This window comes from Chanodichthys erythropterus, chromosome 15 (assembly GCF_024489055.1).
Source record: "Chanodichthys erythropterus isolate Z2021 chromosome 15, ASM2448905v1, whole genome shotgun sequence".
Classification (NCBI taxonomy): Eukaryota; Metazoa; Chordata; class Actinopteri; order Cypriniformes; family Xenocyprididae; genus Chanodichthys; species Chanodichthys erythropterus.
Window position 1 is genome coordinate 2,921,391 of NC_090235.1, and position 26,203 is coordinate 2,947,593.

The following is a 26,203-nucleotide window of genomic DNA, read 5'->3' on the forward strand; positions in this document are numbered from 1 at the left end:
CATCAAATAATCCTGTAAAAAGTGTCACAGTTTCCACCAAAATATTAATCAGTACAACTGTTTTCAACATTGACGATTAACATATTAGAATGATTTCTGAAGGATCATGAGACGCTGAACACTGAAATAATGGCTACTGAAAATTGCAATCACACAGGAATAAATTAGATTTTAAAATATATTAAAAAATAGAAAAAAGTTATTTTAAAATGTGATGATAATCCATATTATTACTGTTTTATTATACTGTTGATCAAATAAAAACAGAGCATAAGAAACTCCTTTCAAAAACATTAAAACAGCTTACCTAACCCAAACTTTAGAATGGTAGTGTAAATATGTATAAAAAATGGACAGGGTACGACTTGAAACTCACTTGTCGAGATACACAGAGGAAAGACTGTAGACATGTTGCATCTTCTTCTGGGTGATGTCTATTTCTGAGCGTAGGACAGGGGCTGAACTGGACTGCTGAGATGTGGCCAGCACTGCTTCACTCTTCTCCACCATCTTATCCAGGTCTTCTTTTATACCCTCCAACTCAGTCTGCACTTTCTGTAGGACAAAATGAGAATATACAAGTATATAGTCATTAAATAATATATATTAAGATTTCAATCAATTAAAATAATCATTTTAATGATTGCAGTTAGGGTTGGGAAAATAAATCAATGCATTACGAATTGAGAAATGATTCTGGATCGATTCTGAGATTTTCCGAATGCATCGCGATTCTCTCTCGAATAGATTTTGAGCTTAGTTCTGCATGCTTTAGAAACAGCCATACTCTGCTTGCTTCCAATTCCTTACACACACCACTTAGACCTTCTATAAAATAATCATTCATAAATTTCGAAAAGATTGAAATGAATTACAAGGGTGTTTGCAGTGGTCTGTTTACATTAATCTCACGTCATAAAAGCATTCTGAGGTGCAAGTACATTTAGTAGCTGTGTCTCATTTTGAAGGCTGCATCCTCCAGAGATCGCATTTGAAGCATGATACGTCATCGAGGTGGTCTCATTTCAGAAAAGTAACCGTTAGATAGCAAAGTAAGAAATAAATTACAGTATTTTACACCTCACAAGAAATAACAGTCCATTTTATTACGGTTACTTTTCTTGATGACGTATGCAGCCTAGAAATGTGACCTCCGGAGGACGCAGCCTCTGAAATGAGACTTCATGAGCATTTGAGTGTGCGGTTAAAAACTAGCCTAGCGTGCCATCTGCTGTTAAAAACTAAGCTCAGAATCCATTTGAGAGAGAATCATGGTGCATTTGGAAAATCTCAGAATCGATCCATGAATCAAGAAAAATTGATTTGTCGCAGCCCTAATTGCAGTAGACATGCACAGGTTCTTTGTGTGATATATATACATTTGAAAGAATTTCTTCATATAAAAAAGGTGGCACCATGTACAAACAGGTATAATGTATATTAATTTAGTGTTTCTGCAGACCTTCTGTTCAGTGGCTCTCTGTGCACAGGCTTTGAGAGGCTCCTTGTCTACCAGATGTCTGAGGCGGTTCACAGTGCGGTTCTCACAGCCTTCCAGTCTCAATCTCAGGTCCTTTATCTGGGTGATGTAACTCTTGCAAACTGACTCATCCTGTTCCCCTAAATAATTGACATACTTTGTGTTAAAAAAAGCAACGAAAAAAGCAAAAGCACAGACTTCTAGGAATGTTTCTTTATTACTGAAATAACATTAAATCTATGCAGTATCCATTCAATATTTATAGACACATGAAATCGAGCTTGCATAGCTATAGAAGCATTTGCATTCAAGTACTTTCAAAGAGAATGTTTCAGGCCTTAAAGATCAAGTAATTTGGTTAATTTGCACTTTTAAAGTGAGTACACTGCATGTCAAACAGTCAAATGGTGAGAAAATCTGTGAAGATGACCTCACACAAGAGAATTAAAAACATGCTTAAAATCCCTGGAGTCAACGTGGATTAGAGCAAAATGCACATGAAAGTATTAAACAAACAATGACATTGACAAATCATTTACAGTTTGTTAAAAAAATCCACTCTCTTATCTTTACCCAGTGCGCTGCCCTTTTGAATGAGAACAGGTTCTGAAAAATAAGTCATAATGGGAGTTGGTTGGAATGCCTTATCCAGCCCTATCTTAAAACCCCTACAAGTCACTGCCTTTGTGTTGAATCAAGCATGCAGAAAAATCTGCAGCAGTGCTCAGGGCAGTCTTAAAACCAAGATGGCTTTGTCTTTGTGCAATTTCATTGAACAGTGAAAGTGATGATTTCAATACATCTGAACAAACCAGCTGACCTAACCTGACACCCACCTTGTTCAACGGAGCGTAGCAGGTTATCATAGTGTTGAGTGGCTTTGCTGTAACTGTTCTCAGCTTGCAAGCGATCATCAGCTCCGAATAGCTCAGAATCCTGACTGTCGCGCATGAAGTCCTGATAGTGCTGCTCCAGGTTCTTCAGGGTCAGTCGATATTCCTCGACTCTCAGAGTCTTGAACTACACAAAATTAGAGAACAGAATTTGTCACCTAATTATAATTCATAAGTAGGTTTAAATGGTTCATAATGTAACTTTTCAGTTTGTATGCCTCAGCATGCAATTAAATAATACATAATAATGAGTTCTTTAAAGTGATGGATGATATATCAGATTCATATCCATATCAGTTATCTGCCAATATTAGAGATTATATTTATCATAGCAATCTATAGACATATATTGGCTGATACTAAATATTTAATAATGCATGTTCAAATGTTTTTACATTTAGACTTTTGTGGCATCTAATGCTCACTTAAATGTAAAGTTTGAAAACACTGATAATAATTTAATAACACTGTTAAATGTAAGCTTCAGCAAATCTCAAAAATTAATGCACTACCTTCAAAAGTTTGAAATTTTTTAATGTTTTTGAAAGTCTCTTATGCTCACCAAGGCTAAATTTATAACATCAAAAATACAAAAAATACAGCAAAAACCGCAAGATTGTGAAATATTACAATTTAAAATAACGGTTTTCTATTTTAATTTCAGCAGCCATTACTTTAGTCTTCAGTGTCACATGATCCTTCATAAATAATTCTATTTTGCTGATTTGTTGCTTAAGAAACTTTTTTTTTTATGATTATCAATGCTAAAAACTGCTGTGCTGTGTAATATTGTTGTTGAAATCGTGACATTTGTTTCTCTCTCTAATGATTTGTAAATTCAAAATTAAAGCATTTATTTGAAATTGAAAGTTTTTGCAGCAATGTAAAAGTTTGTATGAAAATTTTTCACTTTTAAACAATAGTGTATTCATTTTTTTTTTTTTTGTCTTTTTTTAGACAAAATGATTCCAAATTGTTGTATCGGCCATTTATTTAATATTAATTATTTGCAGTAGCCTTTTAATATAGGTGCATCCTATGTTCTACTATTTTATGCCAAGTCTTTGAAAGTATCTAAAAAGGGATGTGTGTGCTAGTTACCATGATAAAATTCCAGGAGTTGATAAGCAGGATATCTCTCATGTAGTACTGCCAAGACAGCAGGCTCTTCATATCAACATGTAGCTTTTGCCAGAGAACCATCAGCCTCTGCAGACTCGCATCCAAACTAAAGTTAAAAACAAATCAAAAGATAAGGCGGCAAAGCCAAACACAGATGAGAAAGAACTGGTTGATACTGCAACATTTGCTGATATCAATCACAGCAAAACCACACATCTCGTCTCCAAGATGTCAGTTTGAAAACACTGATAATAATTTAATAACACTGTAGTTTCAAAGACAGATATAAAAGTATGTGGAATTTGAATGTGCTGCCAACTAAAGGAATGGAAGTCAAATGAGGTTATAGTCTTGTGTACTAGTTACCCAGAGCTGACATCCACAGCTTCTTTGTTGGTGGGAGGGACAATAAAACAGATGGACGGTACTGTGGCTTCATTTCCACTGGAGTTTCGCACTTTCCAATTGTACGGCTGGGAGTTGTTCGACAGGACACACTCATCTCCTTTGTGTACCGTGATCTGGGCCCCAAAAAAAAAGAAGAATGTTAATTACGAAGTTTGAAGGCATTAATATGTATTACATTTTCTATTAGATTACAAGTGCAGTGACTAAGAGCAAGAACAAGTTAATGAGACTGATTGCTGAGCCTGTGTAATAGCAAGATATTCATGCTAGATCACAAATTACACCCATGGAGAGCGTTTTATATAATAGCCTTCATTTTTAAAGAGGGACTGGGATATAGGAAAGCAAATAAACACAGTTCAAATGTTGTTTGAGTGTTTTAAATTGTGCCCTTAGTAATAATTTATTTTATTTTATTACCCGTTTTCACAAGAAAACAAGTGACAGAGTGTTTCTGCTTTACCTCCATTTGTTTGAAGTCACAGACAGCCTGAATGGGTAATTTGCCCTTGACGGGGTGAGCGGCGTTCCTCGGCTTCAGCTGGATAATGGTCTTGGCTCTTCGGTTGAGACCCTCCAGGTGTGTCTTGAATTCATTTATCTGTTCTTTTTCCTCCTGATGGACAGAGAGACAAATTTACATATGTTTGTATATTGCATACATATTTTAATTTAAGAAAAAGGGAACACGTTTTAGTGATGATTCAAACAAAACACTGAAATGAGAGTTAATCATTTAATTGAAATAGACAGTATGAACTGATTCATGGAAATGATTGAAAGACAAATGCACTGTGACAAGGAAGGATGACGTGATGTGTCCAAAATCGCATTCTGTATGGTAGGTACTACATTTGGTTTGAAACATACTTTGCGTTAAAAAAGTATGTTCTATATAGCATGAATATGTGTAGTATGTAAATTTACTTGGCTGTCACTTGGATGTGAACTACAAACCCAGTGTTCATGTCAATTGTGTCACTTTACGCCATTCACAACTCTTCTGTGGCCTCATGGAATAGTAATGTGTCCATCAAATACACACTTCAGAATCTGACCAGAAGTAGTAGGTAATCTGGGTAATTTCCACCTACTTTTTTTTCTGAATACTATGTATTTGGACATACTATTCTGTTGGCATAATGTGTTTATAGGGAAGTATTCCTTTTTAGACGCAGATCCAATGAAAATCTCACTAAAATCATGTATATTTTGGTGTATACTGTGTTGTAAAATCCCACTCATAGTAATACCCACCACAGCGTCTTGCAGCAGATCCTCTAGCCGTGTAACCGTGATTGAGCGGTCACACACATATTTCTTCTTCATTGTGTCCTCCATCTTCTTCATCCTTTCTTCAGCCTCTTTAACATCCGAAAAGAACTGTAGAACAAAAGGTTTAGAGATCAAAATAATTGTGATGAGGTAAATCTATTTGACTGTCTACTTTAAACTGTAAACCCACGGTTTACAAGCATAAGTGTTTGTTATGTACCTGGAAGTAGGCGGTGTTTTCTTTCAGATGAGTCTCAATGCAACAGCATAGCTGAAGGATCCAGCTCCACTGAGTCTGAAGAGCTGCAGTGAAAGCCTACAGAGGAACAGATTACAAACCGCTGAAGTTGCATACATTAACACACAAAATGCACTAACATATATAGTGGTGTTCAAAAGTCTGAGGCCACATAAAGAATCTGGAATTTAAAATGCATTTGGAGTGGACTGAAAAAGAAAAACGTTATAAAATAAATTTTGTAAAATAGGAAATATTAAAGATTCTGCACTATTTCTTGGTCAAATCAAATAAGTAAAATACTATAATTTGCATTAAATTAGACAACATATATATATATATATATATATATATATATATATATATATATATATATATATATATATTTTTTTTTTTTTTTTTTTTACAAATTTAATTTAATTACTCATTTACAACAGTGTTTTGCTTTGCACAAATAAGTCAGCTTTATTTTTATAGCGCTTCATAGAATAGAGATGTTTCAAAGCAGATTCACAATAATAATCAGGAAAGTAACAGAATTAATGATGCAAAATTAACAAAAATGTGACAATTTCCAATTTTTGTGGTAAAGCAGCAGTAGCAGGAAAAAAGTATAATTATTCAGCTTAATTCAGTTCAGTAAAGATTTAGTTCAGTTCAATAACTGTGTAAAATTCATTCATTATGAAACAAGTTCATTTCAGCTACAAGCAGTTCTACAGAAGACAACACTGTCATTGTTCAGCTCAAGTTTTGTTTTTATCTGAAAGTGTCAGTGGAGTTAAATCGGTGTCCCCAACTAGGCAAGCCAAAGGAAAACACATAAATAATGATTAAATATAAAATGTTGTACCTCTATAGTCTTCCTGGCAGGATGACCATCTTTCAATAGTTTGTCTCCAGTCACCTGGACATTGTTCACTCTCTTCTCTCTCTGTTCAAGATCTCGCATCAAACCCTACAAGACAGCACACCAGCATCCACGGTCATTGTCAAATGCAATAAAATAATTTCAGAGAATTCTCTACAATTAAAATGACAACATTGCATTAAAAAGCACAAATTTAGTGCAGCTGGAGTCATGTTCAAAAGTTTTGTTGGCCTTACAGAATAGTTGTCCTTCTTGGCGGTCATGTTGGAGTTTCGATCGCTCCAATCATAGTTCACTTCTTCCTCTTCTTTTTCATTCAACCACATTAGCTCTTTTGTGGCGGCCACAACAAAAGCGTGCAGCTGATCTAGACTCCTCAGGCGGGACTTGGATGAGTTCTAAAGAGGAACAACAACAAAAATGAACCAACTACTAAATTTGCTAATTCTATTTCATCAAGCTTTCTATGTTATTGGGTTTGCAATAAGGATGTGTAGTTAAAGTGTATTAGTTCGAGATTTAAAAGCGTACCAGCAGTTTGGCATATTGAAGGTCCAGTTTGCCCAAGTATTCTCGATAGGCTCCTTTACTGACTGGAGTCAACTGATTCTGAGAGGAGAGAAAATGATGTTGGTTTTTCATATACAATTCATTGCAGTCTTAGCCATTTTAACTCATACATAGAGTTTAATAAACAATTTGAATTATTAATACTGCTTAAAATTAAGCATGTAAGATTTATATCTAGTATCCAGTACTAATTACTCAATGCTATTATTACTCAGTTCACAATCAAATAAGTTAGCCAATCAGAACAGAGGTCATTTATATTTAAAAATCTTAAAGATACAGTTTCAAAAACATCACAACCACAATATTATGGTGCAAGACATCTTGACTTACATAAGTTGACCTCAGGGAACACAATAAATGCTACAAAGTGTACAATAGCCAATGTTAAGACTAACAGGATAAAGTACTACAGAAATATTTGTCAATTACGCTTTAAATTACCTCATCAGCCCGTGCGCGGTCAATCTTGGATTTGAATTCCTCGATGGACTGATGAAGGCCACGATGGCTACCGAGTTGAGACTCCACAGAGGGCAGATCTTCGCCCCACTCAGCCCCATCAATGCGCCTCTGGTTCTCCTCCACCCAGGACAGGAGGTCCTGAATGTACTTGAGAGTGACTTCGTCGAGCTCAGGTCTTACACGCTGAGGAGACTGCTGTAATGTTTGGGCGTGGGAGATCTGGGTCATAGACACCTGGGTCATGGGCACCTGCGACACCGTCACACCAGACTTCAGACGCAGATTAAACTCACTGCGCAGGTTAACCAGACGCTCATGGAGACGGTACACCCTGAAAGAGCCAAAGGAGGACAGTTACAGATGCGACTACAAATCTGCTATAAGAATAAATGAGAAATTAATTATTATAGATATTATAATTGTTACTAAACCATCATAAATGGTTATTTAATACATAATTTCTGTAAAGCATTATTACAGAAAATAATCTCTCATAAAAGTAAGATTTTTTTTTTGTTTGTTTGTAAACAATTAAACTTTTTTCAAAAATGTAAACATTTCCCAGTATGTTTATCCTATATAAATAAATAAAGTACAGCATTCACATTTTTGGTTGATAAACACTGAATTCAAGCTTAAAGACTAGTACTGAGCAAAAACAATACAGTTCTAGCTGTCACTGTATTACTTTAGATTAAGACAGTACAATATCATACTAACCGCCTGTACATCTGTTCTGCCTGTAGATGGCGCCCATCTTTAAGTAATTGCACATCATTGAAAAGGTATCGGATCATGTTTTCAGCCTTGTTCAGATCTGTCTCTATCTCAGACGCATGCTGGATAGGCTTTCCTGCGCCCAGCAGACGTATGTCCTGCAAAAAAAAAAAGGAAAGTTAAAGCAATTTGCTGTAGGTTTATCTTCTCAAAAGCTATTGGGTCTTTGGAATCAGGTAAAGGAATAAAATGGCTTTCAATCTTACCGTTTGTAACAGTGTTTCCACCTGGTTGAGCTGTTCCTCGCACAAACCTGACTCCATTTGCACCTTACTGACTATTCTTTGCAGACGCTCCAGCCTGTACATGTAACATACACATAAAAACTCTTTACATAATTCACTACAAACAAAATATTAAGAATAAAATGACTGGACAAAGGCTACACTAAACAATATTCAGACTTTACAGGCATTCAACATTCAGTCAATCAGAAAAACATCAGCTGAATCACTCACACCCTCCTCTCACGGAGCAGGTACTCCAGTCCATGGCTGTCATTCATAAAGGCCATTGCTAATAATCCTGATAATGCTAAATCCCAGTCCAGAGAGGTTTATTTCAGAGCGAAGGCGCACAGAATTGGCTATTGATGTTAAGAAGTGCTGCTGTAACTGATAAGACTCATAAACATTCTGCAGAGCAGCAGCAAGTCTGTCTTGTGACAAATATTTTCAAAAGTGACGCCCCATGTTTCTTTGCTAAATACTATTTAATAACAAACGTAGTGCATTTATTTTGATGAAAAAAAAAAAAAAATCTTAAAATGATAGTTCACCCAAAAATGAAAATTCTGCATCATTTACTCACATTCAAGTTGTTTTAAAAATGTTTTTCTTCTGCTGAACACAAAAGAAGATATTTTAAAGAATGTCAGTAACCACATGACTTCCATAATATATATTTTTTCCATACTATGGAAGTCAATGGGGCCCACCAACTGTTTGGTTACCCATATTCATCAAAATACTTTTTTTGTGTGTGCGTGTTCAGCAAAAGAAGAAATTTTGGAACAACTTGAGGGTGAGTAAATGATGCAGAATTTTCATTTTTGGGTAAACTATCCCTTTAATGACTAATTAAAAGGTTAATGCTTTTAGAACTGAAAACAGAGGGGAGAAATAATTCAAATAAAAAAACTAAAACAAATTACATTAAAAGTAAAGGCTAGTCTTTCAACATTTGCTAATTTAGTAAAAAATATTATTGTTTAAGATCTGATAATTATCAATTAATATAGTTGAAGTTTCTTGTTAGGGCAAGTCAGCTGATTCTGGAGATCTTTTTTCTTGCAAGGTAGCTTGAACGAGGTAACTAAAACTGTTTGGATTATCTACAAAACATCTGAACACAACGGCATCATACATTTTACTTCTTTAGTTCAATACTTTTTGAACCATGGTATTATTGCAATATACCCCTTTAAATAGTCAGGGCTATTAAAATGAATCATTGTACATACAAACAAAGAATAATGGTTACACTTTACAATAAGGTTCATTAACTACTTTAGTTAATATGAAATAATAATGATAAAAGAGTCGTATTTATTAACATTAGTTAATGCACTGTGAAATAACATGAACTGCTGTAATTTTATTAACTAACATTAACAAAGCTTAACAAATACAGTAACAAATGTATTGCTCATGGTTAGTTAATACATTAACTATTGTTAACAAATTAACCTTATTGTAAAGTGTTACCAAAAATAACCATTAGAATTTATTATAAAGAATTCTCACCGTTCAAACTCTGAGCGTAACAGTTTCTCTCGTTCCAGAATGGCCACGTGCAGGCGGCCCCATTCCTTCTCCACATCAATTGGGTGGTAGCTGGGGGGAACCTTGACCTGACCTGCCTGCACAGCACCCTGGTGCCAAACAAACCCCATGCATAAAGTCAAATCTTGGTAAAAACATGTTAAGAAAACTCAGAGTGTCATGTAAAAGCACAAAAGGACTTCACTACATGCTTGTTTAAAAGGAAATTACTACTGTGGCAAATTTCATTTACCTCGAATGACTTGTAAATGAGCTTGGAGCGATTTTTGTCAGTCTCCTTGGCTGGTAGTTCAGTCTCTTTGAACCTCAGAAACTGACGCCAAAGAACCTACAACAGAAGGGAAAATGGTCTTATAATAATTTACCAGCTACTATCTATTTTTTATTGTTTAGGACACTTTTCTATAGTACAAAAGCATGCATTTATGGTCACAAAATAATACTTGATTAAGGTTATGACATAATAGCTATTTTATACATTTTACAAAAATTCTAACTGGTAAAGAAAAGTGAATTACTGCACCATTTCATAATTACATATATGCACATATGTGGATCATGGGACTGACCTCAATCTCCTCATAGCTGGAAGGGAACTTGCGTTCCTCAAACACAATAATGTGATGCCTGATCCACTGGAGTAACATGGTCACCAGCTCGTAGTACTCCTGCCAGCGCAACTCCAACTCCTGTACATGGTCAATAAAAATATTTAACATCAATGATAACAATATCAATGGCTCATTATACTTTTAGAATTATTTATATTTTCAAAACACCCACATTGGCCTTAACTCCATCACGAACGTCAGGAACTCTTGGCATGACATCATACAAAGAGGACACATACGTGATGATGGACTTCTCGTCTGGATGTGGCACGTCCACATCTGCAGAATAGGAAAATAAACTACCATCATCATGTACAATAGTGCTCGGAAGTTTGGGGTCTGTAAACACTTTTTAAAGGGATAGTTTCTCCCAAAAATGAAAATTTTGCCATTACTTACCGTCAAGTGGTTCCAAATCTGAATGAGTTTCTTTCTTCAGTTGAACACAAAAAAAGATATTTAAAAAAATGTGGGTAACCAGACAGTTGACAGCACCCACTGACTTCCAGAGTAGAAAAAAAATACTATGGAAGTCAATGGGTGCCATCAATTTTCTGGTTACCCACATTTTAAATATCTTCTTTTGTGTTCAACATGAGGTTGAGTAAATTATGACAAATTTTTCATTTTTTTTGTGTGAACTATCCCTTTATTGTTTTCGAAAGAAGTTTGTTATGCACATTTATTTGATCATACAGAATTATTGTGAAATATTTTAACACTTTTAAATAACTAATTTTCATTTTAATATTATTTATATGTAATTTACTCCTGTGTTACCAAAACTGTTTTTTTAGCATCATTACTCCAGTCTTCAGTGTCACATGATCCTTCAAAAATCATTCTGATGCTGATTTGCTGCTCAAGAACCATTTCTTACTATTATCAATGTTGAAGACAGTTATGCTGCTCAATATTTTTGTGGAAACCATTAAACATTTTCTTTTTCATGGTTCTTTGATAATTAGAAAGTTCAAAGGAACAGCATTTATTTGAAATAGAAATCTTTTAGAATATTACAAAACGTCTTTATCAATTAACCACTTTTGATCAATTTAAAGCATGATTTCTGAACTACAGACTGAACTAAACACTATTAGAACTGTTAAACAGGCATAAAAATATTTTACAAGCCCATTAAATCCACTAAGATCTTCTCCCTATGTTTACCTTCAGGATCCAGCAAGCGTGTGACGCCCATGTCTCTCTCTGCTATGCTGAAGGCCTGCTCCAGATTCTCCAGGTTGGTCTGTCTGTACACCTTATTCATGTCAATCAAATTCGGCCTAGAATGAAAGACAGAAGACACAAAATGCAATACTTTCCATTTTAGCAAACAAAAAAATCAACAGGTATGAATTGTGAACCGTTAAAATGGAAATTTCCCCCAGATCTCATTTGGATGCATACTTGCAGATCATATATTTAACTGCACACTGCTTGGCCAAACCTGGAGGCTATGTAAATATTTGTGCCAGTGCCTGGGCAAGAGGAGGCAAGATAGATTTATCTTCACAGGATTTTAAAAAAGCCTCTGTCTTATGTGACTAAGTACTCACTCAACAGCAATCACTGCAAGGCGCCAAAAACAATTACAGTAAAATACTACATGCACACACAAGCTCTGCAGCCTCTTAGGGACATGAAAACCTGAAAGTCTTATAGTGTACACTTGCTAATTTTCTAAAATTACGCACAAAAAATTGACAAGTGTTTGAACTGACAATGTCAGTTAAATCTCTAAAAGCTACAATGACAAAGGCAGAATTGCTTTGCTTCCTTATTTCAATATAATTTTTTTAAACCAAAAAAAACAAAGCATTCATACGACTGATTGACTGTCCGGCTGAGCAGGTAGCACGGCTGGCCCCAGGGAAGCTCGGCATCTGAGACGAACACCTTTCTGTAAGAAAACCCATCTCTACTTAGGGTGGAGAGCCTTTGCTCCATGCCATGTTCAAGATCTCCGCTTTGGGATCCACCACTTGAGCAGGCACCAGGGCTGATGGACCACTGGCTCGAATTGAATGAAGCCTCTGACGGCACATCTTCACACAGCATGACCACTCGGTCCTCCAGGTCACTGACAGATCCGTGGCTGGACGTCCTGCTGCGAATTTTCATGGAGCGGAACTTCTTCTTGAGACTGGACATTGTGTTTGATTCAACAAATCAATCCTCAATTCTTTGAAACGTGTGCATTCACGCAGGGTGCAGATGGGTATTTTTTCCCAATGAAAATCACTATCCAGTCAACGGTTAGCAGTGTTGTTCCTTAGAAAAAACACCCTCCATCTTACGTCAAGCTTTGAGAGCTTCAACTGCACTCCACTGCAGTCTGTGTCTGGTAGTGTAGGGTGAACCTGAGCTATGCAGCTAGATGCTGAATGATACAAACACACCCTCTGGGGATCCTTTCAGATTTAACACGCCCTCACTACAGGATTCCGGTTTCAAACTTTTTTTCACATGAGCCAATTCAAGTATACTTGAACTTAAATTCTGCAAAATTTGACGCAAACCCAAGTAAATTTGTTGTGATTGAGAGGTTTTTGTATCAAGGCTGTAACAGGTCAGCAATTGTTAAGATGTTGCATGACAGTTTCTTGAGTCCCATGTGTGACGGCTAAGTGTGCACATGAAGATGCAAACAGGTGAATACCTTGTATGGCATGACAGATCTTGATGTCAAACATCACATGGTATATTAGTTCATAAATTATAGCCCCAACAAGGAGCAGAAAGGGTCTGTGATTGACACAGCAAATACAGCTAACAAGTCTGGAGATGAACTTCATAAACAGCCCAGAGATACAAGCATATTTGTTATATCTCAAGTGTTAAGATCACTTTATAAACTACTTTTTGTTTTTCCTCAAAATTCTGCCTCTTTCCCATGAGCACAATGGCTTAATGTGCCTGGCTTAAAATGGCTTAAAATGCTAAGCCACAATTCTAAGAACTTTTTACAAGGAGTTTCTACCTGTGTTTATGGATGATGGCATTGAAGAGCCTGCCATCTCTCCAGCTGGTGGTGAAGTTATCACACCGCAGGCCATGGTAGCCCTCCACCATCCGCTGAGACCACAGGAGCAGCTTCTCCTTGGCGGTCATATCATCTGACTGACCGTTCACCTGGATATCGGAGATCTGATGGAGCAAAGGAAGACAGTGTAAATCAATGTAAATATGCTTTCAATAAAACAAATTATGTATTATTATATGAAAAAACTAGTACTGTCAAATTGATTAATCGCACCTAACATAAGTTTGTGTTTACATAATAAAAATATATGTGTGTGTATATATATATATATATATATATACACACTTTTTTTATAATACATCATATCTTTATTGAAACAATATATACTATGACTAGTTAGATGTAGTTATAGTTATAGTTATTATTTTTTTGTAATACATTGTTTTATTGAAACCATATTTGAATTGATTCTACTTTATTGTTTTATATATAGTACTTTAGTTTACTATGACAGTTGTAGTTATAGACTCAGCAACTATAACTACAAATATTATCAATATAGCTGCGAGCAGCGATGGCGGGCCCAAGCCCGGTGGCACCGCCACCCCGGTGGCTTCAGGGCAACTGTGCACAGCGGGCAATAGGCACTTAAAACGGTTAAACATCAAAGGACTATGTCAAATTCACTCCACATTTACTGCACTACAAGGTGCCGCTATAGAGCCCCTCCTTCCTGCCCATTTTCAAAGGATTACATGTGCCAAGTTTTAACATTATTCTGATGAATTTTGAAGCAAATCAGGTAAAAATAAGAGGGTGATCTCAATGTATGCTGAAAGTGACACATTTTCTGCTTCCAGTTGGTGGCGCTATGACTTTGAATCACAATACTCAAATCCATGTGATCAGCCTTGTACAACGAAGACTAAGCCAAAGTTTCATCAAAATCAATTAATGTATGCAGAAGTTATAACACTTTGTTTCCTTTTCTTGCCATAAATTCGTTGCCTCGCCACGGCCAAACCGTTTGAGATATCCAAAATCCGTTTGCAATTAAACAACTTCAATGTGTTAGCAACAAGTTAAAAAAAGCTTGGTGTAAATTGGATAAACCCTGTAGGAGTAGTAGTATAAAATTCATAGCCTGTTTTTTCAAAAAATTAACATTCAAACCAAAATAGCTGACTTCCTGTTGGTCGGAGCTAATGAATGTAAATTAGAAAATTGTCCGGCTTGATGAGAATAATATGTGTACCGAGTTTGGTGACTGTAGGAAAAACTAACCCCCCCACTTTTGTCAAAAGGTGGCGCTACGGAGCCCCTCCACCACGCCCATTTCTATGGCTTTGTCCATGTCTACTGGTTGACAATATTGATGTGTGTGTCAAGTTTCATGCAATTTGAAGCATGTTAAGAGCCTCAAAAACACTCAAGAATATTATTACAGTTTGACCTGTTGCCATGGCAACAATATTTCAAATATCAAAAATCCTGTCATAGGTCTACATCTGCTGTGTATTGACATTACACTGATGAAGTTTGAAGCAAATCAGGTAAAAATAAGAGGGTGATCTCAAAGCATTTTAAAAGTGATACACTTCTTGCTGCCATTTGGTGGCGCTATAACTTTGACTCACAATAGTTACATCCATGTGATCAGACTACTACAACCAACACACTCCTGAAGTTTCATAAACATCAATCAATGTATGCAGAAGTTATAACACATTTCCTGTTTCCCTTTTCTCGCCATAAATTCGTTGCCCTCGCCACGGCCAAACCGTTTGAGATATCCAAAATCCGTTTGCAATTAAACAACTTCAATGTGTTCGCAACAAGAAAAAAAAAGCTTGGTGTAAATTGGATAAACCCTGTAGGAGTAGTAGTATAAAATTCATAGCCTGTTTTTTCAAAAAATTAACATTCAAACCAAAATAGCTGACTTCCTGTTGGTCGGAGCTAATGAATGTAAATTAGAAAATTGTCCGGCTTGATGAGAATAATATGTGTACCGAGTTTGGTGACTTTAGGAAAAACTAACCCCCCCACTTTTGTCAAAAGGTGGCGCTACTGAGCCCCTCCACCACGCCCATTTCTATGGCTTTGTCCATGTCTACTGGTTGACAATATTGATGTGTGTGTCGAGTTTCATGCAATTTGAAGCATGTTAAGAGCCTCAAAAACACTCAAGAATATTATTACAGTTTGACCTGTTGCCATGGCAACAATATTTCAAATATCAAAAATCCTGTCATAGGTCTACATCTGCTGTGTATTGACATTACACTGATGAAGTTTGAAGCAAATCAGGTAAAAATAAGAGGGTGATCTCAAAACATTTCAAAAAGTGATACACTTCCTGCTGCCAGTTGGTGGCGCTATAACTTTGACTCACAATAGTCACATCCATGTGATCAGACTCCTATAACGAACACACTCGTGAAGTTTCATAAAGATCAATATATGTATTAAGACGTTATAACACATTTCCTGTTTCCTTTTTCTCGCCATAAATTCGTTGCCTCGCCACGGCCAAACCGTTCGAGATATCAAAAATCCCCTGGCAATTTTTAATCATCAGTGTCTTGACTTCATGCTGACCGAGTTTGGTGGCGATCGGATTAATCGTCTAGGAGGAGTATATCAAATTCCAGAGCATGCGTTTTTCAAACAACCCTTAATAGCTGACTTCCTGTTGGCGTGGCGATTAACTTAGAGCGCGAAAGTTGTTCGGCCCGATGAGGTCTATATGTGTACCGAGTTTCATACTAATACGTGCAAGCATGTTTAATATATGGACCAAATTTTCAGACTTTTTTCAAGGGGGCGCTGTCGAGCCCCCCTGCCACGCCCGGGTACCAGCCTCTCCGGCGTCCTAATGGCCGCGGATTCCAATGTGTGTGCCAATTTTCAAGAGTTTTTGAGCATGTTAAGGCCCCCAAAAAGCCCCGGAAGACGAAAAAAAAAAATAAAAAAAAAAATAAAAAAATAAAATAATAATAATCCTTAGAAGAACAAGAGGGCCCTGCGCGAATTTTCGCTTGGGCCCTAAAAATAAAACAAAAGCAGAATCAATGTAAATATGCCTTCCATAAAACAAATTATGTATGACATAAAATTGTTATAAACAATGTTTGCAGTGTTATCGGTAAATTTGATTCATAGTTTAAAATGTGCAATTTGTTGCTTTTCCAATAATGAAAAACTACCCTATAATGCTCTATTTTAGCTAGAGAAAAAAAGTATACTTTAATTACTCTCAATGTTGCCAAGACAGACAAACATTGTGGTTAGCAGTGATCATAAGATTCGTTTATAATAAGAGGCTTGTTCAACTTTTAGTCTGTGATTTTGCATGTGTTTGTTCCTCTGGTGACTCATCATCAGGATTCCCCTTTGGATAATTACTTCTCAACGGCTAAAATCAAGTTTCCTCCAATTATAAGAGTTTTGTAGGGAAGTCTGCTTGGTCTAAACCTCTGGATCCTTATATTGAGGATGTACACAATGACTCCGACACGGAAACACGTCCTCCACCCTCGAAGCCTAGCTTTATGAGAGCCAAGGGGGCATTTAAGGTTCCTTTCAATGCAGGATTCCTTTCTTTCCTCTCGATAAAACATTTTTCATAAACTTTAGTGGTGACAATAAGATTTTTAAAAATATGGCATTTGGTACAAAATTTAAGCTAATTGCTGTGACCAATTCTGGTGTATTTGTACTGTATTAGGACCTTTACTCTAGGAATTCATTACTTTGATTTAATGTTTATTTATTTAATATGTCTGACCAGAAAACCATCTCAACTTATAACTTGTTGAAAATAAGAAAAATGTGACCTTTTCTAAAAGTTCTGTACAACAAGCTTTTTACGAAATGACAAATGCACAACCTTAAAATCTTTGTGCCAAGATAAGCACTTTTTTAAAAATTGAAGGAAAAGAAAACAATTAAGATGCATTCCCAACCCAAAACAGAACGGTTGGTCTCATGAGTCACCAAACCACCAATGCCAGCGTGCCTGCTTCCACTTCCTTAAGGGAACGTGTGAGTCACCAACCGAAATGGACACCGTCCCAGCCCATAATCCCCCACAGGCTTACTGTGACATCAAAGATCCCAGAAAAAAAGCATAACAAATGCGCTCCAGTCTCCTCTTAATGAGAGAAAACATTGAGCAGCAATCCAATAACAATAGTGCATTGGCCTAGAAAACCAACCATCTGTACCTGGCACAAAAATCCTGTTGGTTCTCTTCATCGTTTTGTCTGACATTTTTCTTATGAATGAAAATCACGTTTACGCTCAACTTAACATGAGGTTACTTTGCTGTGTTTTGTAGGCGGCCTGAGTTTTATAATTGGTACATTGATGAAAAGTGATCTCTATATCACTGTTTCCAGATGATTCATTAAACCCTGTCACGAGTCTGCACAGATGTCTGTGTTACAGCAATAGTAACAGAAGTCGAGAGTCTAAAACATGTAGAAACGGTGAAAAGGGAAATGAAAATCTGTGAAGAAAAACTAAAGACAGCATATAAATGCTAATAAGAGTGTGTCTGCTCTGTGTAAGTAGCGCACAATCAGTGCTACACCAGACCTGGAAGTGAAGAATGATGGTCCATATTAGCCCAAGGGTCAGTTTTGGATTTCCATCCGCGATGTCGTCATTTCTTATGTTTACCAGTTTCACCTGTCAAACAATGAAGTCTGTGTTAACCAGTGAAATTGTATAAGGACAGGGTTTTCAATCAGGAGTCCATAGACCCCTGTGGGTTTGTAAAGGTACTGCAGGAGGCCCATGGAGAAGAAATTAAAACATAAACATTAACTCATGATCTGTAATGAGAGTGCTAGCTAATGTTTTAAATAAAAGTTATTATAACATCCGACCAATAAAATCTAGCTTTATATATTTGTAATATATACCTGATCCCAGATGGTAAAACCAAAGATAAATATATAAAAAATGAAGTGTTCGTTTCACTGTACCTGTCTATGTTTGAGGAAGTCCAGTGCGATTTGTACATTCTGTAGTTTGTGAAAGCGCATGCGACCCTTCTCTCTGGGCTGGAAAAAAATAAATAAAAGAAGAGATTAAAAAGGGAATATGAGTTCTCAAAGAATTAAATGCGATTATGAGAAGACAGAGATTATAGATGTACTGAAATGAATGATAAAAATTACATTAACTAAACAAACAAAACAATAACTAGGGTAGGGATGCACCAGCACTGATATAGGAATATTACAATAACGTCTTGCCTGTTTTAAACACAAAAATATGCTAAATGAGACCAGAAGATGAAACTAAACATCCAAACATTTTATTGAACAGCAAAAATGGAAAACTGCTTAAAACTTTTGAACTGCATAAAGACTATTTAAATTGGAAAAAAATCCAATATTTCTCATATATAACTGATATAACCTATACAGATTTCAAAAATGGTAGTTACAGATTAATTGTGCATCCCTAAGATAAAGTAAACCAAAACTAGACAAATTCACAATTTCTTTCTAATATCTTACACATCTCATGAAAGAAACAATGCATTATATTTTTTTAAAAAAATGCAGAAACTACACTCTAATATTTTAAAATCAACTGCATTGTACTAGAACATAACCAAATTATTCTGAAAACCAAGAACCAGAAATATTCCAGCTTCATTATCTATGAATTTAAGAACCTGAATATAAATACACCCACTATTGCCAAAATGTGGACAAAATGCACCAGCGTACAATAAGAACATGCAGTGACACTTGTCAATCAGTCATCACAATAAATAGCCAATCAAAAGCTAAGCTGTCCCATGAGCCAGGCTCTTATTGGCTTGCAGTGCATGATGTCACTAAGGTTTTCAATGGATCCCATGTCTGCAAACATGAGAAGACATGAATCGATGCATAACTAAAACGAATTTAAATTCCTAAAAACCTGCAGTTAATGGTTCCCTGAAAGTGAATGCAATGCATTCCAAAACATTCCATCACAAAAACAAGAAACGCAAACACTGAATAAAAACCCTGACTTTTTAAGTCTTATAGAGTGCAACAGTTGGGTTCCGGAAGTAAAAACTCCAATTAGGAAACTGATTTTGAATGATAACTTATAAACCTTTAAAGAGCTACTGTGAGCTATGAAATTGTTAATCACTGATATTTGCTACTGCTGAAGCCATCAGCCTGCATAATTTTAGCTTTTTTTAACAGTAGAATTCCTATTGAAAAACTACATTACCCATGGTGCTGTACTGTACAAATTACACCAATCAGAGTCGAAAAAAGCAACAAGCTCCAAAATAGATCTTTAGCTCCACCCACTCATATGAAGCACTGCGAATGATGTAATCGAGTCCATCTCCCTACACTCTCAAAATATTGAAATGTTTGTGGATATATATGCATATTTTGCAATAAACTTAATACATATTGTTTTTTATACACATAATCAACATTTGTAAATGAGTAGTTCTAAATTTCACCATCATTTTTAATTTGATTAGCTGTTCGCAATGCTTAATGGCATTGTAGTTCTTTTAGTCCTCACTAAAACCATTAAAGACGTGTATGATTATGATTTCACCTTTTTAACTTTAGTTAATGCTGCTGTTAGAGCATAAACAACATCTGCAATGTTACACCGCTCAAAGATCAATGCAAAGGGAGATATTTTCTTTTAAAGAATTTGCTGACTACAACAAATGACTACAGCGAGCTTCTTCCCAGGTTAGTGACATCACTAACCCTAAAATGTACATAAACCCTGCCCCCGAGAACACGCAACAAAAGGGGTGAGGCCATGTTGGGCTGCTTTAGAGAAGAGGAAGAGTTGTTGTAGTGGAGTGTTGTTGCCATGCCGTCATTTTACGCTGGATTGCTTCACAAACAAGGGTCAATTCAACGCTGGATTTGCATGACGGCAAATGCTAGTCAATGAGTTGAATCAACTCCACAACAACTACATAAATGTATCCACTAACCATTCAGAAACATCCAGTTGCATTCTAAAAGTTGTAACTTCTTCCTGAGTCTCTCCATCAGTTTCTGACAATCATCATTTTGGCTGTGTGAGATTCTCCAGTTTTGTTGTTGTTGAGCAACTGAAGTGTGAGCTGTTAAAGCTCCACCTTCTTTTGGAAAGCGGGTGGGAGAAGCAGCTCATTTGCATTTAAAGGGGTACACACAAAATTGGCGTGTTTTTGCTCACACCCAAATAGGGGCAAATTTGACAAGCTGTAATAAATGATCTGTGGGGTATTTTGAGCTGAAACTTCACAGACACATTCTGGTGACACCAGAGACTTATATTACACCTTGTAAAAGGGGTATTATAGGTCCTCTTTAAGTACACAGTCTTGAACCTTTGTCTTTTTGTCCAATTTTCAAAAACTTTTTTTGCTTCAATTCAAAGTTTGTGTTGTGATTCACCTTGTAGCTGATTGGCTTGGTTCATGGCTTATAACTCTTTAACAAAGACAATATTAAACACTCTATGAGAAATATGAAGAAAAAAAAAACTTCCGGAACCAACACCGCTGAAAAAGGGAGCGGGCACTGTTGCACTCTATACAAATAGTAGTGTGATTTATTTTACTTTTTACCTGAATACTTTCTTGAACATGGGGAGAGGACAACACTGTCAACAAGCGACATGATAAAGGAAGTGACATCATGCACAACACATTTCCCCTGGCAGTGACACATGCCACACCCCTTTCCGGGGAGGCGAGCCGGAAATTTTCAGACCCAACTCACCAACCGTGAATTCCTGACAACGTCTCGCTCCCTCGGCTACCACAGCAAGAGCATCGCAAGAGAGGAGGCAAAGGCAAAGGGGTCAAGGTCAGGGCAGAGGTGAGCAAACAGGAAGTTGAAAAAGGAATGGTCAAGGGGGTCAAACCGGTGCAGAGTTGAAACTGAGGTAGAAAATGTCAGATTGTTAATGTGTTAAAGGAGTGAGACGCAATGCAAAAGAGACAAAGTCACAGTAGAAGTGCTTATCAGGATGGGGAGATGTGAGGAGACATTCATTCCTACCGACACATTTCTGTATGCATGGTTACACCCACCGGTCATACAGATCTGAATGCCACATGTCAACCACTGATGCATGCAAAACAAATTTGAGGAACACGACTTTGAAGGTGTTAAAAATATAGGACTATCCAATCAGATGCAGACTTCAAGGGTAACTTCACTTAAACACAAACTATAAGGTCTATAAAGCAAGAGGACACAGATAGAGGAGGGGCTTATGTTAAGGGAGCAGATCCAGGTAGTGAGAGTTAGCCTTGCAAAAGCGGAATTTTTTGACTGATGTTTGAAACTGTTTGGTTTTGAATGGGGTTGTGGAAGGGAAATCTCATCCCAAATCAGCATTTACTTACCAGTGTCTCTCCAGACAGCACCTCCAGCAGTGAGATGAGGTTGTGTCCATCTCTGAGATCCTCGTAGAGGTCTGTGATGTGTCGCTGGGCCTGAAAAAGACAGGAAATCATTACAAATTATGGAAATTGTGAGAAGTGGAACACTACATGTTCAAGACAATACTATGCTATTTAATAACAACAGTTCTCCAGAACACTTGATCATAACTGATTGACTGTATAGCATCATGAAATCAAATACTTTTATATAATGATCACAAAACTGTATAACTGACCATTGTCAAAGGCAACCTATGGAAGCTTGTTTCCGTCATGAAATAAAAAAAAAAAAAAAGGTAATTATGACTTTTTATCTCGCATTTCTGACTTTACATCACATAATTCTGACTTTATAACTCACAATTTTGAGTTTATAACTCACAAATGTGTTTATATCTCGTAATTCTGAGAAAAAAAGTCAGAATTGTGAGATATAGCTGCGAGATATAAAGTCACAATATCTCACAATTTTGTCTTTATAAGATGCATTTGTGTGTTTATATCTTACAATTCTGAGAAAAAAAAGTCAGAATTGTGAGATAAAAAGTCGCAATTACCTTTTTTATTTTTTTTTTATTTAGTGGTGGAAACAAGCTTCCATAGCAACCACTAGTCTTTTGTAGTACATTACAAAATTTTATTATTTTTTACTTTACATTAAGGTGAAAACATTATATATAATACACTATCATTCAAATATTTCGAGCCAGTAAGATTTTTTTTTTTTACTTTTTGTAAAATGTATTTTTTTTATTTAACAATTAAACTGATCAAAAGTGACTGTTAATAATGTTACAAAATATTTGTATTTTAAATAAAAGCTGTTGTTTTGAACTTTCTATTAATTTAAGAATCCTGAAAAAAATCATTACGCAGCACATTGATTACAACATTTATAATAATAAGAAATCTTTCTTAAAGCTGCAGTCCATGATTTTTGGCCCTCTAGCGGTTAATAAACAGAACTGCACGCGTCTTGCGGAAGAACATTGTAGCTGGAGCTACTTTTCTTCGTTATGTCTATGGCGACTCACGCAGTTACTGTGATACTCTGCGGCGGGTCCTACTAGTCCAGTCTGAAATAATCAAAATACAAACACTTATTATAAGTGTACCATAATGGTTCAGGGTAAGACAAAAACATGGTTTGGAAAATGGATTCGTGTTTTACATTCTCATTATATAATTTTTGTAAATTTTGAACAAAAAAAAGTTCAGGACAGCAGCTTTAACCAGCAAATCAGCATATTAGAATGATTTCTGAAGAATCATGTGACACTGAAGACTAGAGTAATGATGCTGAAAATTCAGCTTTGCCATCACAGGAACAAATTACATTTTAAAATATATTCAAATAGAAAATAATTATTTTAAACTGAAATAATATTTCATAGTATTACTTTGCTGTATTTTTGACCAAATAAATGCAGAAAATTCTTTGAAAAAACATTAAAAATTCTTACTGACCCAACACTTTTGAATTGTATTGTATTTAAAATAATTTTACAGTATTTCAACTACTAAATTACTTGTTAGGTAAGTTTATTTTTTGATAATGACCATTTGACTATACATGACTATTTGTTTTATAATCATCCCATATTTCTTGCATTCTTTCATATTCTTCTCTACCTTTTTTAAAAGAAAGTTTTAAGTTAAAGATAAATTTACCATAAAAATCCATTTTGTAAGTATTAAGACTACAAACAAAAAATACAAACCACAAATATTATGATGCTTCCAGTGTCTGGAGAAAATATTGGCAAAGGTCATTTGAACTAACCTTTCTCACCAAAAAAAAAAAAAAAAAAAAAAAAAAATTCACATTGTGAGTTCTTCTATGTGACTCATTTTACAACGTGGGAACCAACATCAGATATCCATTAAAATTACCTTGGGATTTTAATAATTACAAAAACTGGCTCAGTCTACTGAATCTAATGAAACTGTATTTACTATTGACTATTTACTGGGAAAATATCTGGAGGCTGAAGCAGTTAGCACAGAAAGTACTAAAGGAGACAGAATACACAAGGGGGAGACATTTTAAGTTAGAAAGCTTAGAAAATGGCATTTCATGCAAGGAAGGAAGGCAGGGAGGATGAGTGTTAGCTGTATGTGCAGATGTAGAAAACAACGGTGCATGTGAAACCCATGCAGGTAATAACAGAAGTCACTCTGCAAAGGTGTGATCACAGACACCACCTACCTCTGCCTTCCAGTGCTGACATAGACAGATGAAGGAAAGGATGGAAAATGGAGAGATAAAAAAGAGAAAGATTGGAACAGATGGGAAATACAATGAGAACTGTAAGATAGACACTGAGAGACAAAAAGATACAACAGTGAAATGAACACAGATGACACTCAATTAAAGTGTTGTATGACGGTGTGAATATAACATTTAAATATTTAATTTATTGATTGGAATCTTTTAATGGACATTTAAATGTGTAAACAAATCTGCTGGTGACTGATACTGTCAGAATTGTGTAGTTTTTTTTAATATTCAAATATGAAGCATCAAATAAAATATGACAGAGCACTGCACATATGTAACATAACATCCATATTAAGTGGTGTTTTGAATGTAATTCAAAGCTATTATTAAGCCTGAAATAGCAATGAAACATCAATAACACATCTGCTAAAACCATCATTTTGGCAACTCATTTATAATAAATCTTTTTTAATCTTTAAGGCTGGCGTTCTTTGTGCCCAGATTGAAATGAGAGACAGAAAGGTTTTGCCGCCGTCCAGGTTTCCATCCCAAATGGCTGCATCCAGATGAGAAGGATTTCCTTACAGCACATGAACAACCCACAGCAAAGCCTCTGAGTCACTGGATCTGAACTGCAAACCACCAAATAAACCCTACGCCTCCTCGGAGGAAGAAAAATCAGTCTAACAGAATCCAAAAACTAACACAGCTTCAGTTAAAATGAAAAGCAGTGCTTAAATCATTTATTTTAATAATTAAAGGTAATAATTAATTTTTTAATTAAACAGCGCCTAAAGAACATGAAGGCAAATGTAAAGATGGTTAAACTGAAAAATGATTGTTAAATATATTTCTACACATTCAGCTCCTGCAAGAAAAATATACTTTCTACCCATATCCTTGCCAAGTTACATTTTCTTTTAAACTATTTTTGTTGTTGTTTCATTTTGCTTTAGGTCAAAAAACAAAGGCAGACCTTTTCTTTTTAAAGAAAAGCATCACTCTTGTTGCTTTTGTTTGTTCTAGGGCTAAAACAGTTGTTTCTCATTTTCAGATTCTTTTGCAAGTTTATCTTGTAGATTTTGGAGTGGAATTTTGAAAAGCACTTTGAAACACTTTTTTTTTTTAAATTGGCGCAACTGCTCATGGAAGCAGCTCAGGACAGGGGGCGCCTGTGGGCCAGACTGTTGGATGAAATCCAAGCGGTACCAAGAAAACAATCTGTTTCTTTGGGGATATAAAATGAGACCAGATGTTGATGACTCATCCTCACACACTCGTAAATAAATAAACAGCGCCTTTCAGCAGTGCAGTGTACTGGGTGTGTACAGGATGATTATTCAACCATCATGATCTCCGCAGCAGTAGCACTTACGTACACTCGCCATATGTTTTCTCATACAGGTTAGAAAAACAAAGACTGTATATCCCGTTGAATTGATGGCTTTTCTCCCCATTCTCTCTCTCACACGCTCCTATGATTTTTACTCTTGCACTTCGTCATACACTGTTATTTTTTCATGTAATGACAGACAAATAACAACATTCTCTGTAGTTTTAGTATGTGCTAATAGTTTCCAATCAAGCAGCTGTCACTAGTTATTATCTCAAAACAAGTCCTTGAGATATTCCTCATCAGGGAACTGATAAAAGTGGCCGTTGGCCAATTTGATATTAGTGAATTTCAGGTGTTTATTAGGAAGGCAAATACTTGCTGTGTCAAAGACGCTGTTAGCTCCTCTGTTCATACACTCTTAAAGGTTCTAAAGGAGATTTTTTTTGCAGTGGTGCCATGAAAGAACCATATTTGGTTACCCAAAGAACATTTCAGTGAACAGTTCATAAAATAACCATATTTTTCTTAGTGTGATGAACATCTAAAGAAATTTTTACAGCTACAAAGAACCTTTTGTTCCTTGGATGTTAAATCTTTCTCATGAAACCATCAATGCTAATAAAGAACTTTTATTTTTAAGAGTGTAGAATCAAGCCATTGAGCAAAAGGAACATGCATAATGCATATGATGCACAACACGATTCAACAGACTGTATGATTAATAAGCAG

The 26,203-nt window shown here is 35.9% G+C and overlaps 1 protein-coding gene across 16 annotated transcripts in view; it reads right to left on the bottom strand.

Annotated features, from left to right (window-relative positions):
• pleca (plectin a) overlaps window positions 1–26,203 on the bottom strand; it is a 94,545-nt gene that overhangs the window by 15,870 nt on the left and 52,472 nt on the right. For 4 of the 16 annotated variants that reach the window (XM_067410834.1, XM_067410830.1, XM_067410825.1 and 1 more), the window contains 26 exons: window positions 24,127–24,141; window positions 21,879–21,968; window positions 21,247–21,282; window positions 18,475–18,552; window positions 18,083–18,175; window positions 13,478–13,644; window positions 11,665–11,780; window positions 10,667–10,773; window positions 10,453–10,572; window positions 10,116–10,211; window positions 9,845–9,972; window positions 8,306–8,399; window positions 8,043–8,197; window positions 7,302–7,653; window positions 6,819–6,896; window positions 6,524–6,685; window positions 6,270–6,374; window positions 5,399–5,494; window positions 5,161–5,286; window positions 4,367–4,519; window positions 3,862–4,016; window positions 3,475–3,601; window positions 2,317–2,500; window positions 2,054–2,086; window positions 1,463–1,620; window positions 377–555 (listed from right to left, as the gene is read on the bottom strand). In XM_067410834.1, the coding sequence (XP_067266935.1) occupies window positions 377–555; window positions 1,463–1,620; window positions 2,054–2,086; window positions 2,317–2,500; window positions 3,475–3,601; window positions 3,862–4,016; window positions 4,367–4,519; window positions 5,161–5,286; window positions 5,399–5,494; window positions 6,270–6,374; window positions 6,524–6,685; window positions 6,819–6,896; window positions 7,302–7,653; window positions 8,043–8,197; window positions 8,306–8,399; window positions 9,845–9,972; window positions 10,116–10,211; window positions 10,453–10,572; window positions 10,667–10,773; window positions 11,665–11,780; window positions 13,478–13,644; window positions 18,083–18,175; window positions 18,475–18,552; window positions 21,247–21,282; window positions 21,879–21,968; window positions 24,127–24,141 (3,203 nt within the window). The remainder of the gene's footprint in view (window positions 1–376; window positions 556–1,462; window positions 1,621–2,053; window positions 2,087–2,316; window positions 2,501–3,474; window positions 3,602–3,861; window positions 4,017–4,366; window positions 4,520–5,160; window positions 5,287–5,398; window positions 5,495–6,269; window positions 6,375–6,523; window positions 6,686–6,818; window positions 6,897–7,301; window positions 7,654–8,042; window positions 8,198–8,305; window positions 8,400–9,844; window positions 9,973–10,115; window positions 10,212–10,452; window positions 10,573–10,666; window positions 10,774–11,664; window positions 11,781–13,477; window positions 13,645–18,082; window positions 18,176–18,474; window positions 18,553–21,246; window positions 21,283–21,878; window positions 21,969–24,126; window positions 24,142–26,203) is intronic. The other 12 variants (XM_067410841.1, XM_067410833.1, XM_067410826.1 and 9 more) reach the window with 7 other exon arrangements.